At 45.3% G+C, this 19,503-nt stretch overlaps 1 protein-coding gene across 1 annotated transcript in view; it reads left to right on the top strand.

The window, feature by feature from the left end:
- pde8b (phosphodiesterase 8B) overlaps positions 1–17,113 on the top strand; it is a 208,828-nt gene extending 191,715 nt beyond the window's left edge. Inside the window, exons 19-23 of the mRNA XM_055631505.1 lie at positions 5,583–5,800; positions 8,293–8,431; positions 9,111–9,278; positions 13,435–13,564; positions 15,900–17,113. Of these exons, the coding sequence (XP_055487480.1) occupies positions 5,583–5,800; positions 8,293–8,431; positions 9,111–9,278; positions 13,435–13,564; positions 15,900–16,009 (765 nt within the window). The 3' untranslated portion in view covers positions 16,010–17,113. The remainder of the gene's footprint in view (positions 1–5,582; positions 5,801–8,292; positions 8,432–9,110; positions 9,279–13,434; positions 13,565–15,899) is intronic.
- The last annotated feature ends 2,390 nt before the right edge of the window (positions 17,114–19,503 follow it).

A 19,503-nucleotide genomic window follows, 5' to 3' on the forward strand; every position in this document is an offset into this window, starting at 1 on the left:
CTGCGCTCCAAAGAATAAAGACCTAACTTGTTCAACCTTTCTCTGTAACATAGTTGCTGAAACCCAGGCAACATTCTAGTAAATCTCCTCTGTACTCTCTCTATTTTGTTGACATCCTTCCTATAATTAGGCGACCAAAATTGTACACCATACTCCAAAATTGGCCTCACCAATGCCTTGTACAATTTTAACATTACATCCCAACTTCTATACTCAATGCTCTGATTTATAAAGGGCAGCACACCAAAAGCTTTCTTTACCACCCTATCTACATGAGATTCCACTTTCAGGGAACTGTGCACAGTTATTCCCAGATCCCTCTGTTCACCTGCATTCTTCAATTCCCTACCATTTACCATGTACGTCCTATTTTGATTTGTCCTGCCAAGATGTAGCACCTCACACTTATCAGCATTAAACTCCATCTGCCATCTTTCAGCCCACTCTTCCAACTGGCATAAATCTCTCTGTAGACTTTGAAAATCTACTTCATTATCCACAACCCCACCTATCTTAGTATCATCTGCATCTGCAATCCAATTACTAATCCACCATCATCCGGGGATCATTGATGTACATGACAAACAACAGTGGACCCAACACAGATCCCTTGGCACCCCACTAGTCACTGGCCTCTACATGACAAACAACCATCCACCATTACTCTCTGGCATCTCCCATTCAGCAACTGTTGAATCCATCTTGCTAATCCTCCATTAATCCCCAACCATTGAACCTTCTTAACCAACCTTCCATGAGGAACCTTGTCAAAGGCCCTACTGAAGTCCATGTATACAACATCCACTGCTTTACCCTCATCAATTTCCCGAGTAACCTCTTCAAAAAATTCAAGAAGATTAGTCAAACATGACCTTCCAGGCACAAATCCATGTTGACTGTTCCTAATCAGACCCTGTTTATCCAGATACTTATATATATTATCTCTAAGTATCCTTTCCATTAATTTGCCCACCACTGACGTCAAACTAACAGGTCTATAATTGCTAGGTTTACTCTTAGACCCCTTTTTAAACAATGGAACAACATTGTGCAGTACGCCAATCCTCCGGCACTATTCCCGTTTCTAATGACATTTGAAATATTTCTGTCATAGCCCCTGCTATTTCTACACTAACTTCCCTCAATGTCCTAGGGAATATCCTGTCCGGACCTGGAGACTTATCCACTTTTATATTTCTCAAAAGTGTCAGTACTTCCTCTTCTTTGATCCTCATAGTTTCCATAGCTACTCTACTTGTTTCTCTTACCTCACATAATTCAATATCCTTCTCCTTGGTGAATACGGAAGAAAATAAATTGTTCAATATCTCCCCCATCTCTTTTGGCTCTGCAGATAGCTGTCCACTCTGACTCTCTAATGGACCAACTTTATCCCTCGTTATCCTTTTGCTATGAATATAGCTGTAGAAATCCTTAGGATTTACTTTCACCTTACTTGCCAAAGCAACCTCATATCTTCTTTTAGCTTTTCTAATTTCTTTCTTGAGATTCTTTTTACATTCTTTATACTCCTCAAGCACCTCCTTTCCTCCATGCTGCCTATAATTATTGTAGATCTCTCTCTTTTTCCGAACCAAGTGTCCAATTTCCCTTGAAAACCATGGCTCTTTCCAATTTTTACTATTTCCTTTCAACCAAACAGGGACATAAAGATTCTGTACTCTTAAAATTTCACCTTTAAATGTCCTCCATTTCTCTTCCACATCTTTCCCATAAAACAAACTGTCCCAATTTACTCCTTTTAAATCCTTTCGCATCTCATCAAAGTTAGCCTTTCTCCAATCAAAAATCTCAACCCTAGGTCCAGTTCTGACCCTCTCCATAATTATATTGAAACTAATGGTATTGTGATCACTGGTCCCGAACTGTTCCCCAACGCATACCTCTGCCACCTGACCCGTCTCATTTCCTAACAGGAGGTCCAGCACTGCCCCTTCTCTAGTAGGTACTTCTATGTATTGCTGCAAAAAATTATCCTGCACACATTTTACAAACTCCAACCCATCCAGCCCATTTACAGAATGTGTTTCCCAGTCTATGTGTGGAAAATTGAAATCTCCCACAATCACTACCTTGTGCTTACTACTAATATCTGCAATCTCCTTACATATTTGCTCTTCCAATTCTCGCTCCCCATTTGGCAGTCTATAATACACCCCTATAAGTGTTTCTACCCCTTTCCCGTTTCTCAGTTCCACCCAAATAGCCTCCCTAGACGAGCCCTCTAATCTATCCTGCCAAAGCACTGCTGTAATATCTTCCCTGATAAGCAATGCAACACCTCCACCTCTTGCCCCTCCAATTCTATCACACCTGAAGCAACGAAATCCTGGAATATTTAGTTTCCAATCACAGCCCTCCTGCAACCATGTTTCACTGATCGCCACAACATCATACTTTCAGGTGTCAATCCAGGCTCTAAGTTCATCCACCTTTCTTACAATGCTCCTAGCATTAAAATATACACATTTAAGAAACGCACCCTCTCTTATTCTCTGTTTATTTTCTTTTTCTTCTCTCTCCCCTACATTTTGGGTCAGAGTGCTACCATTCTCTGCCTCCTGACTGACTGCTAGCTTTCCCAATTCGAGTCCCTCCCCCCAACCATACTAGTTTAAAGTCTCCCCAGTAGCCTTTGCAAATCTCCCCGCCAGGATATTGGTCCCCCTCGAGTTCAAGTGCAACCCGTCCTTTCTGTACAGGTCGCACCTTCCCCAAAAGAGGTCCCAATGATCCAGAAACTTGAATCCATACCCACTGCACCAGTCCCTCATCCACGCATTTATCCTCCACCTCGCTCCATTCCTACTCTCACTGTCGCGTGGCACAGGCAGTAATCCTGAGATTGTTACCTTTGCAGTCCTTCTCCTTAACTCTCTACCTAACTCCCTAAATTCTTCTTTCAGGACCTCTTCTCTTTTTTTACCTATGTCGTTGGTACCTATATGTACCACAACCTCAGGCTCCTCTCCCTCCCATTTCAGGATTTCTTGGACACGTTCAGACACATCCCTGACCCTGGCACCAGGGAGGCAAACTACCATCCGGGTCTCCTGTCTACGTCCACAGAATCGCCTATCCGACCCCCTGACTATAGAGTCCCCTATTACAATTGCCCTCCTCTTCTTTTCCTTACCCTTCTGAGCAACAGGACCGGTCTTTGTGCCAGAGGCCCGGCCGCTGTCGCTGCCCCCAGGTAGGCTGTCTCCCCCACCCTTACTCAAACATGAGTACTTATTTTCAAGGTGTACAGCCACCGGGGTACTCACCAGTCCCTGCCTCTGCCCGTTGCCCTTCCTAACTGTGACCCAGTTTTCTGTCTCCCGTGGTCTTGGAGTGACCACCTCCCTGTAACTCCTTTCTATGACCTCCTCGCTCTCCCTGAGCAGACAGAGGTCATCGAGTTGCTGCTCCAGGTTCCTAACACGGTCCCTTAGGAGCCCCATCTCGACACACCTGGCGCAGATGTGGACGTCTGGAGAGCACTCAGACTCCATGACCTCCCACATCTGACATCCAGAACAGTAAACTGCCCTGGCCCTCATTCTCCCCCTTATCCAAATACAATAAAGCCTTACCCGGGATACAAGCCAATCAGCTGCGTCCTCTGGTCCTCTTCCACGAATCAGAGGCTTCCACCAGAATCCTTCTTTGGAAGTGAGATGGAACGTTGCAGATTTGGGTAACTCACAGCTCCAGGTAACTCCTCCTCGCACCAACGGCTCCCCGGGCCTCTGTAGAAGCAAGCCCCGCGCTGTTTTTATACTCACAGCTCCAGGTAACTCCTCCTCTCACCAACGGCTCCCCGGGCCTCTGTAGAAGCAAGCCCCGCGCTGTTTTTATACTCACAGCTCCAGGTAACTCCTCCTCGCACCAACGGCTCCCCGGGCCTCTGTAGAAGCAAGCCCCGCGCTGTTTTTATACTCACAGCTCCAGGTAACTCCTCCTCGCACCAACGGCTCCCCGGGCCTCTGTAGAAGCAAGCCCCGCGCTGTTGTTTTTATACTCACAGCTCCAGGTAACTCCTCCTCGCACCAACGGCTCCCCGGGCCTCTGTAGAAGCAAGCCCCGCGCTGTTTTTATACTCACAGCTCCAGGTAACTCCTCCTCGCACCAACGGCTCCCCGGGCCTCTGTAGAAGCAAGCCCCGCGCTGTTTTTATACTCACAGCTCCAGGTAACTCCTCCTCGCACCAACGGCTCCCCGGGCCTCTGTAGAAGCAAGCCCCGCGCTGTTTTTATACTCACAGCTCCAGGTAAGTCCTCCTCTCACCAACGGCTCCCCGGGCCTCTGTCTTAAATGACCTCTCCTTTATTCTAAGACTGTGGCCCCTGGTTCTGGACTCGCCCAACATTGGGAACATTTTTCCTGCATCTGGCTTGTCCAGTCCTTTTATAATTTTATATGTTTCTATAAGAACCCCCCTCATCCTTCTAAACTCCAGTGAATACAAGCCTAGTGTTTTCATTCTTTCCTCATATGACAGTCCCGCCATCCCAGGGATCAATCTCGTGAACCTACGCTGCACTGCTTCAATCACAAGGATGTCCTTCCTCAAATTAGGAGACCAAAACTGTACAGAATACTCCAGATGTGGTCTCACCAGAGCCCTATACAACTGCAGAAGAACCTCTCTACTCCTATACTGAAATCCTCTTGTCATGAAGGACAACATTCCATTAGCTTTCTTCACTGCCTGCTGTACCTGCACTCCAACTTTCAGTGACCGGTGTACAAGGACGTCCAGGTCTCTCTGTACCTGTTTCCTGCAATGGGGCGACCAGAACTGCAGACAATATTCCAAATGTAAAGTTCTGTAGAGCTGCATCATGACCTCCTGACTCTTATATTCAATGCCTTTAGTGAATAGTTCGTGAATTGATCATTTAAAAAAAAAAAAAGACACAAAGTGCTGGAGTAACTCAGTGGGTCAGGCAGCATTTCAGAAGAACATGGATAGGCGATGATTTGGGTCGGGGCACATCTTCAGACTGGAATGAATGTTATCCGCATTGCTAGATCTTCGGTGAAACTAAGTGAAACAAAGCAGGTTACACAAAAAAGCTGGAGAAACTCAGCGGGTGCAGCAGCATTTATGGAGCGAAGGAAATAGGCAACGTTTCGGGCCGAAACCCTTCTTCAGACTGATCGGGGGCGGGGGTGGGCGGGGACAAGAAAGGGAAAAAGGAGGAGGAGCCAGAAGGCTGGGGGATGGGAGGAGACAGCAGGGGGACTGAGGAAGGGGAGGAGACAGCAAGGACTAACAAAATTGGGAGAATTCGATGTTCATGCCCCCGGGATGCAGACTCCCCAAACGGAATATGAGGTGCTGTTCCTCCAATTTCCGGTGCTGCTCGCTGTGGCCATGGAGGAGACCCAGGACAGAGAGGTCGGAGACGGAGTGGGAGGGGGACTTGAAGTGCTGAGCCACCGGGAGGTCAGCTTGGTTATTGCGGACCGAGCGGAGGTGTTCGGCGAAACGATCGCCCAACCTCCGCTTGGTCTCACCGATATAGATCTGCTGAAACAAAGCAGTTTGACTATCGCATTTGCATTTGCAGGGGTGCCTGGATGAAATGGACGAGGTTGCAGCCCTCATTGCAGCCACCGTGCATGATGTGGACCACCCAGGGCGCACCAACTCCTTCCTGTGTAACGCAGGAAGTGAGCTGGCCGTCCTCTACAACGACACTGCTGTCCTGGAGAGTCACCATGCAGCGTTGGCCTTCCAACTTACAGCCGGCGACAACAAGAGCAACATCTTCAAGAACATTGAAAGGTTAGATTTACTGATCAATGCATACGTGGGAGCAGGATTAGGCCATTCGGCCCATCAAACTTGCTCCGTCATCCGATCGGGGCTGACCTGCTTTTCCCTCCCAATCCCATTCTCCTGCCTTCTCCTCCGTAACCTTTGACTCCCTTACTAATCAAGAACCTGTCAATCTCCGCGTTAAAAATACCCAATGATAATGGCGGCATGGTGGCGCAGCAGAAGATTTGCTGCCTTACAGAGCCAGGAGACCCAGGTTCCAGCCCGACAATGGGTGCTGTCTGTACGGAGTTTGTACGTTCCCCCCCCCACCCCCTCCCCCTGATCTGTGTGGGTTTTCTCCGGGAGCTCCGGTTTCCTCCCATATTCCAAAGATGTACAGGTTTATAGGTTAATTGAGTAAATTGTCCCAAGTGGGTGTAGGATAGTATTGATGTGCAGAGATGGCTAGACGATGTGGAAACGGTGGGCCGAAGGGCCTGTTTCCGCGTTGTATCTCTAAACTAACTAAAGATATGTCATATATTATGCTGGCTGCTTTTCTGAAGCAGCATGAAGTGTAGATGGTGGGGAGTCAGGTCGGTGAGATGGACTGGACAGCTTTCACAACTCTCTGTCATTTTTGGCTGTCTTGGGCTTCATCCAGCTATTGAAACCCCACAGTGCCAAGTCACTAGATGCATTTAAATAGTTACATTGCAAAGTAATGGTCTAAGGTGTAGGTTTAGGCTTATTATTGCCACACGAAGTGGAAAGCATTTTATTAAGATGCATCACAGCATGGTTTGGGAACAACTCCATCCTCCAACAAGACCACAAGAAATTGCAGTGAATGGTGAAAATTGCCCAACGCATCACTGGTTCCTCGCTCCCCTCCATTGAGTCTGTCCAAAGCAAGCGCTGTCTGCGGAGGGCGCTCAGCATCGCCAAGGACTGCTCCCACCCCAACCATGGACTGTTTACCCTCCTACCATCCGGGAGGCGCTACAGGTCTCTCCGTTGCCGAACCAGCAGGTCGAGGAACAGCTTCTTTCCGGCGGCTGTTCCCAACTGTTATCAGGCAACTGAATCATCCTATCACCAACTAAAGACCCCCCCCCCCGGACCCTTATTCTTATTTATTCAAATCGTTTGCTATGTCCCTCTTCAAGGGAGATGCTAAATGAATTTCGTTGTCTCTGTCCTGTACACTGACAATGACAATTAAAATTGAATCTGAATCTGATTGAATCTTAATCTGAATCTGAAACCCCACAGTGCCAAGTCACTAGATGCATTTAAATAGTTACATTGCAAAGTAATGGTCTAAGGTGTAGGTTTAGGCTTATTATTGCCACATGAAGTGGAAAGCATTTTATTAAGATGCATCACAGCATGGTTTGGGAACAACTCCATCCTCCAACAAGACCACAAGAAATTGCAGTGAATTGTGGACGCAGCCCAGACCGTCACACAAACTAACCTCCCTTCCCTTGACTCCACCTACACTTCACGTTGCCTCAGCAAGGTCTCCAGCATAATCAAGGACCTGGTAGCAATCATCTGGTAGCTCCCTCGTCTCCCTTCTCCCATCAGGCAAGAGGTACAGAAGTGTGAATCCAGATTCAGGGACAGTTTCTTCCCAACTGTTATCAGGCAACTGAATCATCCTATCACCAACTAGAGAGCAGTCCTGAGCTATTTTCTACCTCATTGGAGACCCTTGAACTATTTTAAAGGGCCTGTCCCAATGTACGAGGTAATTCAAGAGCTTTCCCGAATCAAACTCGTGGTAAGCACGTAGAATGTACGCAGCGGGTACGTCGGAGCTCTTAGCGGCTCGTAACGGCTCGTATGTCTCTTAAGCCCCTGTCCCACTTAGCAAACCTGAACGGAAACCTCTGGAGACTTTGCGCCCCACACAAGGTTTCCGTGCGGTTCCCGGAGGTTGCAGGTAGTGGAAGCAGGTAGGGAGACTGACAAAAACCTCCGGGAACCGCACGGAAACCTTGGTGGGGCGCAAAGTCTCCAGAGGTTTCCGTTCAGCATTCCCAAGTGTGACAGGGGGATTAGCGGCTCGTATCACGCTAACCCAGGTACTCGGGAAACGCGAAGCTTGAGTTTAAATCGTGAAGATTTAACTTGTTGAAAAATGTCCAAATGAGAGCCCCGAGTACCTACGAGCGGCTATTACCGTAATTCTCCGAGTTCGAATCAGGGGAAACTCAGGATAACTCTTGGATTAGCTCGTACAGTGGACAGCCCATTTAATCGGACTTTATTGGACTTTATCTTGCACCAAACCTTATTCTCTTTATCATGTATCTGTACACTGTGGATTGAAATCATGTATAATCCTTACGCTGACTGGTTAGCACACAACAAAAGCTTTTCACTGTACCTCGGTACTCGTGACAATAAACTAGACTAAACCAAATGGGATATTGCCACAGGTTTCAACAATCCATAACTATGGATAAAATGCCAGTTTGTAACCATTCATCCAATTTCTTTTGCAGAAATCTGTTTCGAACTTTGCGACAGGCAATTATTGACATGGTTTTGGCAACAGAGATGACAAAGCATTTCGAACATGTGAACAAATTTGTAAACAGTATCAACAAACCCATGTCATCCATTGAAGAAACCAGTTTAAATGTAAGATCTAACTTGTAAAATGTACAAATGAGTGAGACCCGGGTTCGATCCTGACCTTATGTGCTGTCTGTGTGGAGTTTGCACATTCTCTCTGTGACCACTCGTGGGTAGCCTCCGGGTGCTCTGGTTTCTATGTTTCTATCCCAAAGACGTGCAGGTTTACAGGTTAATTGACCTCTGTGAAATTGCCCCGACTGTGTGGGAAGTGGATGAGAAAGTGGGATAATATAGTCCTAGTACGAACGTGTTATTGATGGTCGACGTAGAGTCTATGGGCCGAAGGGACTGTCTCCATGCTGTATCTCTAAACTCAACTTGTACTGCACCATAAACTATTTTGTTTTTAAATGGCATTCTCTGCCAAATTATTTTCATTTGCTGTCATTCTGTTTTATAAAGTAAAATTCGATTCAGTGTTGAGAATAATGGCCAATTCTTCGATTCATCAGGGAGCTGCCAGTACTTATGGATCAGCTGCCTTTGTCCAGACATTTCTCCCCACCTGAACAGCAAAGGTCAGCCTGGAGCAGGGTCTTTCAGAGTAAAAATCGCCGTGATTCGTGCTAAAATATCATCCTTCACGATGTTTATAGGGCCCTTCTGCCATGCTGCAGCTAAATTCGGCAAGGGGTTTAGATTTGCTGATGTGTAGGCTATAATTTCTGCTTGTGCTCTGCAGAGTGAGAGCAGTGATGGTGAATGTCCTTCTGGTATAAAGAACGCCATGGAGAACAGACTGCTCATCAAACGCATGTTGATAAAGTGTGCTGATGTTGCCAACCCTTGCCGTTCAATCAACCACTGCATAGAATGGGCGGGGAGGATTTCAGAAGAATATTTTGCTCAGGTAATGTTGTAATTTGTATATCTGTGCACGTAGTCATGTATTGTCTTTCCGCTGGTAGATAAAAGTGCTGGAGAAACTCAGCGGGTGCAGCAGCATCTATGGAGCGAAGGAAATAGGCAACGTTTCGGGCCAAAATCTTGACTGGTTAGCTCGCTGCAAAAGCTTTTCACTGTACCTCGGTACACGTGACAATAAACTAAACTCAAACTCAAACATGCTTCAGTAAACTTCATAGCTAGATTCCCAAATCATAACCTACCCTCAGCATTTGCAATTGTTTAGAGGTAAAGAATCAGAATCAGAATCACACTTTATTCGCCAAGTATGTTTTGCAACATACGAGGAATTTCACTGGCCAGGTCAGTCATACAATTAAAAGAAACATTCTCAAAAACACATTTTAACATGAACGTCCACCACAGTCACTCCTACACAATCCTCACTGTGATGGAAGGCAAAATAAAGTTCAAGGCTTTCCTTTTGTTCTTCTTTGGTCGAGGGCCTCGAGCCCTCCGTTGACGGGACGATCTTGACTCCGGTAATCGGCGGCGTTCAGGCCCTCCGCGTTGAGATGATGAGCTCCTGCATTGGTGGGTTATCAGTTCCCCCGCGCCGGGCGAACGAACCTTGCGTCGGGGCTGGTTGAACCTTCTGCGGGGTTAGAGCTCCCGACTAGCCTCTCCCGAGACTGCGAGCCCTTGATGGTAACTCCGCAGGCCGATGTGGGAGCCATCCCAGGCAAGGGATCCGCTCCAACGTTAAGTCTGCGCCCCGCGGTGCGGTTCACGACAGTCCGAGGCGGCTCCCAGTTCCAGTGATGGTGGGCCGCAGAGCCCTGAGAATCTGATCCGAAAATTGACAGAGCTATGGCAGAAAGTTCAGTTTTACCTTAAAATAGTCAGAATCTATCCTTTTTACTGTTCGAGTGTATAATGGACAATCACGTCATAGCGTGTGAAACAGGCCCTTCGGCCCAACTCACCCACACCGGCCAACATGCAAAGGGACAACAGGCACAAAGCTTGAAGTGGCTATATAAATTTGAAATTCAAACACAGCTGCCAGATGAGTTTATCAGATGTTTTGCACTCTCTTTAAATTTCCTTTTCATCAAAACTGAGACTGAAGAACATTGGGCAGGGAGTCAACTAAGCGAAACTAATGTTTTCAACGTTTTAAAGTCTAAAAGGAACCGATATGCTTCAAAGAGTGGAATTCTTTGCCACAGAAAGCTGTGGAGGTCAAGATAGTGGATATGTTTTAGGCAGAGATAGATTCTTGATTAGTACGGGTGTCAGAGATTATGGGGAGATGGCAGGAGAATGGGTTTAGGAGAGAGAGATAGATCAGCCATGATTGAATGGCGGAGTAGACTTGACGGGCCAAATGGTCTAATTCTACTATTCCTTATAACCTTATGTGGGAGTGTTTGAATTAATGCTTTAAACTAATGCACTCAGTTTTCTATTTTCCTTTGCATCATGTATCCAGAGATGATTGGCTAACCAGAACATTGGATCACTCTGGGCCTGAACTCTCTGAAGTTTTGTAGGGCGGTGGGGGGTCTCATTGAAACCTACTGGATATTGAACAGCTTGGATAGAGTGGATGTGGAGAGGATGTCTCCACTAGTGGGAGAGTCTAGGACTGGAAGGCACAGTCTCAGAATAACAGGATGTACGTTTAGAAATGAGAAGAGGAGGAGTTTCTTTACCCAGCGTGTGGTGAATCTGTGGAATTCATTGTCACAGATGGCGGCGGAGGCCGAGTGAATGGTTATTTTTAAAGCCGAGATTGATAGGTTCTTGATTAGTGAGGGTATCAAAGGTTTCAGGGAGAATGCGGGAGAATGGGGTTGAGAGACAAAAATAGATCACCCATGATTGAATGGCAGAGCAGACTCGATGAACTGTAATAATAATAATAATAATAATAATGTTTATTTATATAGCACTTTTCAACAAAACCAATATTTGAACCAAAGTGCTTTACAGAGATTGATTAAATTAATTGAACAGATCAAAACAAAAAAGAGAAAAAGAAAAAAAGACACAGAACAGTACACTATAGAAATCAACATGAAACGTCCCCCCACAGCAGAATTCGCTGTGAGGGAAGGCACTAAAAATATCCAGTTCTCCCCCTCATAGTCCACCCGAGACATGGCTTAATTCTGCTCCTGTGTCTTATGAACGTGAGTATGGGTCAACAGTCATTGCTATTTCTTGCTGGAAATATTGTAACAAATGTTTTCGGCTTAACATTTGCAGAAGAAATCAAATAAAGCATTAAACATCCTAATTTAGTCATACAAATCAATTAGATCTTGTGTAGGAAAGAACTGAAGAAGCTGGTTTAAATCGAAGATAGACTGAGTAACTCAGAGGTACATTTCTTTATCTCTGTGTCTCCTTCTCCCCTGATTCAGTCTGCAGAAGGGCCTCAACCTGAAACATCACCCATTCCTTCTCTCCAGAGATGCTGCCTATCCAGCATTTTGTGTCTATCGCCAATTAGACCTTGTGGTCCATTGTGGGCTGAAGGGCCTATTCCTGTGTTTTATTTTTTGGAAACCTCAGATACTGCAGGTGAGCTCAGGGGTCTGAGGTTAAAATCAACCAAGTCTCTCAGCCATGTTAATTTTCTGTTGCTTATGTTTAGTTGAGGGGAAACGAGGGAATTACGTTCAGCTGCCCTGCCCCTCAGTTAATAGTTTACCAAAGCTCTTCCTGTCAATGGCATGAATTAGAGTCTTTTGGACAATGGCCAAAGATAAACAAGATTCCAAGATGCTAAGGAAAGGGGCAACATTTTAGAGTTAGGTTAAAATGTGAAGGTGGGACACTGGAATAAACCAGTCCACGTGTGATCTTTATGAAGGAAGAACTTTGTGTTTCCGTATTTCAATTTTTAAAAAAGAGTAATTGATAGTTTCTATTTCTTACCTGCAGCCTAATTTTCTACTGTGTGTTAAAAAAGAAATCCCTTCTTGTTTCTGCATGTCAAAGTCAGAAAATTCTCTAGTTGGCTTAAATCTGACAATTTTGTCCATTGTGATGCTGGCATTGGCCATCACCCACAAGCAGAGTGAATTGTACTCTTTGTCCCCCTCACACCGAGAGGGGCAAAGTTTAAAGGAGATTAATTATTTAATCTATTTGGTAATATAGTGGTGGTTGCCTGGATCACACTGCCAGAGATGGTGGTGGAGACTGATAGGATAGTGGCATTTCAGACACTTGTAGATAAGCAGATGGATATGCAGGAAATATAGATCACTTGCAAGCAGAGGAGATTAATTTAATTTGGCATCATGTTCGACATGGTCATTGTGGGCCAAAGGGCCTATTCCTGTGATGTGTATATAGACACAAAAAGATGGAGTTAAGAGCCTGTCCCACGAGCATGCGACTCCATGCGGCAAGCGCGACCTAATGGGCCGGTCCCACCAGCATGGGCCTGCATGCGGCAAGCTCGACCTAACGTGGTCGCTTGAGCCGTACGGCCTCGCGGGGCCGGTCCCACTTCGATCGTCGGAGCCGTATGGAGTTGTGCGGAGCTGGTCCCGACATCGCAGCCGCCTCGACGCCTTACGCACCACCTCGAACTTCATGTCACTCACTCGACCTCCTCGCGGCTCCCGCTTCTGGTTTGGTCGCGCTTGCCACATGCAGGCGCATGATGGTGGGACCGGCCCTTTAGGTTGCGCTTGCCGCATGGAGTCGCATGTGTCGAGTTATGCTTGTAATAAGGCTCGTACGACGACGTAAACGGAGTATCTCTTTATTTAACAACTCTGTACAACAGCAGCAACAGCAACAGCCTCATGTGCCGGCCCAGGCAACTCCCTAACTGCCACACCCTGGGTTCCAGTCACATCCGGTTACTGGAGCCTGGCTTCTGTCACACAGGGTCCTAGTGCCCGTCTGCCCAGCCTTACACTATTTTTGCATAATACCACAGCATGCTCGTGGGACAGGCCATTAACTCAGCGGGTCAGACAGCATCCCTGGCAAAAGGGAATAGGTGACATTTCGGGAGACCCTGCTTCAGACTGAGTCAATGCTACTCTATGCCCTATGTGCATCTTGTGTGAGATACATTATTCTCTTTATTCTAGTGATGTAACAGTAACAACTGCTTTCTGTATCAACAGACAGACGAAGAGAAGAGTCAAGGCCTCCCTGTTGTAATGCCAGTGTTTGACAGGAATACCTGCAGTATTCCAAAATCTCAGATATCCTTCATCGATTATTTTATAAATGATATGTTTGATGCTTGGGACGGTAAGAACTTCATTTGTCGTTTTGCATTTGGAAATAATTGCCAAACTCAATATATTACAATTCCCATATTGCCTTGAGCTGTATTATTTACAGTGAAGCAGATTCAATGCAGACAAGCAGCTTTTTGCTGGTGTAACCTTGTGGATAGTGGACTTGCAAACCCTTTTGAATGTGCTGATCAGCTTTATTGATCTGATGCAGTTACAGCTGTCCAGTAGCAGAAAGTTGCAGGAATTGGAAGGCTTAATTTTCCTTAAAGAATCTCCCCCCACCCCTCTTTATGCAACCAGGTGGAATTATTAGAGCCATACAGCACAAAAACAGGCCCTTTATAGCAAACCCATCCATGCCAGCCAAGATGCCCCATTTTAAACTAGTCCCATGTGCCCACACCCCACTAAACGTTTCCTCTCCATATATGATTTTTTAGTACCTGCCTCAACTGCGTTCTCTGGCAGCCCGTTCCATATAAGCATCACCTTTTGAGTGGAAAAAGGTGCCCCTCAGGTTACTATTAAATCTTTCCCCTCTCACCTTTAACCTTGTCCTTTGGTTCTTGATTCCCTTACTCTGGGTAAAAGTTATTCAGCTAAATAACATTATGATGTACATGTTTTATCATAGAAACATAGAAACATAGAAAATAGGTGCAGGAGTAGGCCATTCGGCCCTTTGAGCCTGCACCGCCATTCAATATGATCGTGGCTGATCATAATGAAGATAAACTGTGCAGAATTTGGCAGGTTTTGCCCATATCAACGGATTTGGTTGCAATCCTCGCACAGGAGTATCAGATAGATGTATAGAAAGGAACTGCAGATGCTGGTATATACCGAAGATAGACACAAAGCGCTGGAGTAACTCAGCAGGTCAGGCAGCATCTCTGGAGAAACAGGATGGGTGACATTTTGGGTCTGGTCTGAAGAAGGGTCCTGACCCGAAATGTCACCCATCGCTTTTTCTCCAGAGATACTGCCTGCCTCATTGAGTTGCTCCAGCACTGCATGTTATTCTTCACTATCAGATAGATCTAAGGCACCAAGACAGGAGGCAATAATCCTGAACTAGTCTTGCATTTTCTTCCCAGCGCATTTGACTTCCTAGTTGTAGAATGCTATTACCAGAGGTGTAGAAGCAAAAGTCTTGCCTTCTGACTTGACGAGGACTGATCGTGGGATTTGGAGAAAATAATCCCAGTGGGCAGATAATGCTACATCAGAAGGCGATAGGAACTATATACAAATTCCCACTGTAACTATACAGAGAAAATTATTTTGATTTTATTTTAGTCGTGCAAACATAATGTGTGATAATTTGAAAAGTCCAGCATATCTTTATTTTATTTTATTTCATATATACAGCATGAAAAACAGGCTCACTCACTCAACTGACGATCGGTCACCTGTTCAGTATTATCCCACTTTCTCATCTACTCTCTATATATATATTGGAGGTAATTTTAGAGGTCAATTTACCTACAAACCCGCAAGTCTTCAGCATGTGGGAAGACAAGCTAGATGCAGGAAAAATGTTCCCAATGTTGGGCGAGTCCAGAACCAGGGGCCACAGTCTTAGAATGAAGGGGACGCCATTTAAGACTGAGGTGAGAAAAAACGTTTTCACCCAGAGAGTTGTGAATATGTGGGATTCCCTGCCACAGAGGGCAGTGGAGGCCAAGTCACTGGATGGATTTAAGAGAGAATTATGCCCCTGTCCCACTTAGGATACCTGAACGGAAACCTCTGGAGACTTTGCGCCCCACCCAAGGTTTCCGTGCGGTTTCCGGAGGTTCCCGGAGGTTTTTGTCAGTCTCCCTACCTGCTTCCAATACCTGCAACCACCTGCAACCTCCGGGAACTGCACGGAAACCTTGAGTGGGGCGCAAAGTCTCCAGAGGTTTCTGTTCAGGTTTCCTAAGTGGGACAGGGGCATTAGATGGAGCTCTAGGGGCTAGTGGAATCAAGGGATATGGGGAGAAGGCAGGCACGGGTTATTGATTGGGGACGATCAGCCATGATCACGATGAATGGTGGTGCTGGCTCGAAGGGCCGAATGGCCTCCTCCTGCACCTATTTTCTATGTTTCTATGAAACCAGAGCACCCGGAGGAAACCCACGCGGTCACATGGAGAACATGCAAACTCCATACAGACTGCACCCGAGGTCAGGATCGAACCTGGGTTTCTGGCACTGTGGAGCTGCAGCTCTACCAGCTGTGCCACTGTGCCACCCTTACTTCTTTTATTTCAGGAACTTGTGAGAATTTGTGCATAAAATTGCTATTTTTAAATAATGTATTGATCATATTCATGAAATGTCAACTATTTTTCTTTCAGCGTTTGCAAACCTGCCTAATTTAATACACCACTTAGCCGAGAACTACAAATACTGGAAAACGTTAGATGAATCCAATTATAAAGGTCTACGGCCACCATCTGATCTTTAAAGCCAAGCTGAAAGGACAACATCTTTCTCATCGATCTCACTTTAAATTGTGACTCAAGCCATTAAGAGATTATATTTTAGTTCAAGTGACTATATATTACAATGTAATATAAATCCTACACAAAGCAGGAAGCTTTGATGTACAGAATGCAGGAAAACGGTGTTGAATTATCACAGCAATGTCCCATCTACAATCATAATATCAGAGTTCTGAATTTCAAGACGGGCTTTTCTCATGAACAAGACATTTTAGTGCCATGCCAGGCGTTCCTGATTCCCGCAGAGAAGGCAAAACAAAAATAAGTGTTTCTGTCATCATTGAACAAAAGCCATGACATTGATATGCTATTCTTTGTCCTTTCCTCTAAGTTACCGTGTGCAAGAAGCAAGAATTAGGGACAAGACTCTTGGCTGATTTTTGCCAATTTTAGATAAAATGACAATTGCAACATTAAGCCGAGTGGGAATGATGGTTTACGTGCTCTCTCAGTAAGCCTTCCGGGTGAAGTAACAAATCAGCTCAACAAACTATGACGGGGTGGAGTTTCATTAAGTTATCTCACAGTGTATATATTTAATTAATATTTTAAGCTGTAACATTGCCAAGTTTTTTTTAACTTGTATCTGCAACCAGTTAGTGTGGTTGAATTAATTTTATTTTCTGATTAAATGAACCAAACATCATATTTCCATATTCCATAATCACTTATGTGGAAATAAGCACCAGTGATTCCCCCCCCCCCCATCATATTCAGGGCAGCATCTACAATAGCCCCATTGTAACTATGTTTTATTGTTCTAAACAAGAGTTCTAAACAGTCAAATGATGGCTAATGCCCCTGTCCCACTTAGGAAACCTGAACGGAAACCACTGGAGACTTTGCGCCCCACCCAAGGTTCCCGTGCGGTTCCTGGAGTTTTTTTTGTCAGTCTCCCTAATGGTCGAAAGTGATTTCCGCTTCTTCTATGTTCCGGCGATTATTTAAAAAAATTCAATACTGGACGCGACTAAAAATAGGTTGCCGTTTTAAAATTCGGTAATTTTTTAGTTGAAGCCAGTTGCGATGCTAGTTGAAGGTGGTTGCCGGAGGTTGCAGGTAGTGGAAGGTCTTACCCACCACTACCTACAACCTCCGGCAACCACCTGCAACCTCTGGCAACCACCTTCAACTAGCATCGTAACCGGCTTTGACTAAAAAATTACCGATTTTTAAAACTGCAACCTAAGCGGAAACCACTTTCGACCATTAGGGAGACTGACAAAAACCTCCGGGAACCGCACGGAAACCTTGGGTGGGGCGCAAAGTCTCCAGAGGTTTCCGTTCAGGTTTCCTAAGGATGTGGCAGATCGTTCATTCAGACATAATGCCCCCAATTACATCACACTTTTGTTTACTAAATCCTGGTGCATTTTACCTGCATGATTCTCTCAAGGAGTCAATTTCCATGTGACATAGCACTTACTGACGCTTGTCTGATCTGTGGCTACCAGCCAAGTTCATAAAATCTATACATTTCTTTAATCTAAGGTGTATTTTTACAATCAGCCATGGTTGTCACCTAAAGCCTATGTAATGTCACTGCTTGTGCCTTTCTTTTTCCCTTTCAATTCATTCTTTTGTCACATCCTGACCATTGACACTAGCCCACAGCTTGCACTTCTCTTCACTCCACTACCTCCAATGCCTTCAAATAGCTCCTTTGTTTCTTTGTACCTAGAACTGGAATGTTGCCTTGTTGCAGCCTGTCCAGAGCACTGAACAGTTAGATAATAATTCCCTTCAACCTGTATTCTTTTATATGTTGGGCATTTCATTGCTTTGTTGGTTGGTGCTGCGGTATACAGAGACTAAGTCTGCTAAAACACCCACTGCTCAGCACGACATACAAATTAGCACTTCACCTCCCCCTCCCATTCTGAATCCGACCTTTGTGTCCTGGGCCTCCACCATGGCCAGAGTGCGGCCCACCGTAAATTGGAGGAGCAGCACCTCATATTTCGCTTGGGTAATTTACACCCCAGCGGTACGAACATTGACTTCTCCAATTTTAGGTAGTCCCTGCTTTCTCCTTCTTTCCCCTTCCCTTCCCAGCTCTCCCACAGCCCACTGTCTCCGCCTCTTCCTTTCTTCTTCCCACCCGCCCCACCCCTACATCAGTCTGAAGAAGGATCTCGACCCGAAACGTCGCCTATTTCCTTCGCTCCATAGATGCTGCCTCACCCGCTGAGTTTCTCCAGCACTATTGTCTACCTTCAATTTCCCCGCATCTGAAGATCCTTCTTAAACATATCACTCAATCATTCTATCTGTTGCATCGTAAATGGAAGCAGATACGACATGTGCATGCAGAAGTCGTGTCTCAGTTGCATCAGTAGGAGTCAGCAGCGTTCCATGTAGATATAAGTCAGTGATTTAAACAGGTCCACGTGCAAAGGGATTCCCTTCCTGGAGTCTGCTCCACTTGTACCTGTGAGGATGAGCACCACAGGGTGGTTGACTGGACACTATGCTGAAACACATCTGCAAAACCAGACAATTTCTAAAAGGAGAAAATAATCAACAAACACGGGACCAAAAATAAGATTTTAGGCAGAGCAAGTATCAATCTCTAATGTGAAACATACGTTCTAATATGTATGTGTGTATGTATGTAAATAGAACAAAATTGTAACAAAATATACAATTGTTTATAGAAAATGCGGCAGTAATTTTGTTCATTACTGGGACAATACGTGTAACAATAAATATAATTTAAAAGATGCTATTTTGTCAATGAACATTAGTGTAAACTGTGTGCCAAACAACATTGTCAGCTTTTGTCCACAAGGTTATAAGGCACCATTGGGTCCATGCTTCGATTGAGTTATCCTCCATATATCTATCTACTCAGCAAGTGTATTTTAAGTGCTGTTATAGTATCAGCCTCAACTACCTCTTCTGGCAGCTCATTACATACACCCACCACCTTCTAAGTGAAAAGGTTGCCCGAGTTTCATATTAAATCTTGCCTCTCTCACATTAAGTATGTGTCTTGTTTTTGATTCCCCTACCCTGGGTAAAATACTATGTGCATTCACCCTGTCTATTCCCTTTTATGCACCTCTAAAAGCTCATCCGTCAGCCTCCTGCACTCCAAGGAATAAAGGCCTGGCACTGCCCAACCTCTTCCTGCAGCTCAGCTTCTCAAGTCATGGCAATGTCCTCGTAAATCATTGGTGCCTTCTTTCCAGCTTAATGCCATCCTTCCTGTAGCAGGGTGACTAATAGTGAATGCAGTACTCCAAGTGTGGCCTCATCAATGTCTTGCACAATGGTAATTTGACATCCTAACTTCCATACACAATACCGTCACTGATGGAGGCCAATATACAAAATGCCACCTTGACCACCCCATCTACCTGCGGCACCACTTTCAGGGAACTGTGTATGGTACAACGCTAGAATTTAGAAGATTGAGGGGGGATCTTATAGAAACTTACAAAATTCTTAAGGG

This window comes from Leucoraja erinacea, chromosome 3, assembly GCF_028641065.1.
Source record: "Leucoraja erinacea ecotype New England chromosome 3, Leri_hhj_1, whole genome shotgun sequence".
NCBI lineage: Eukaryota > Metazoa > Chordata > Chondrichthyes > Rajiformes > Rajidae > Leucoraja > Leucoraja erinaceus.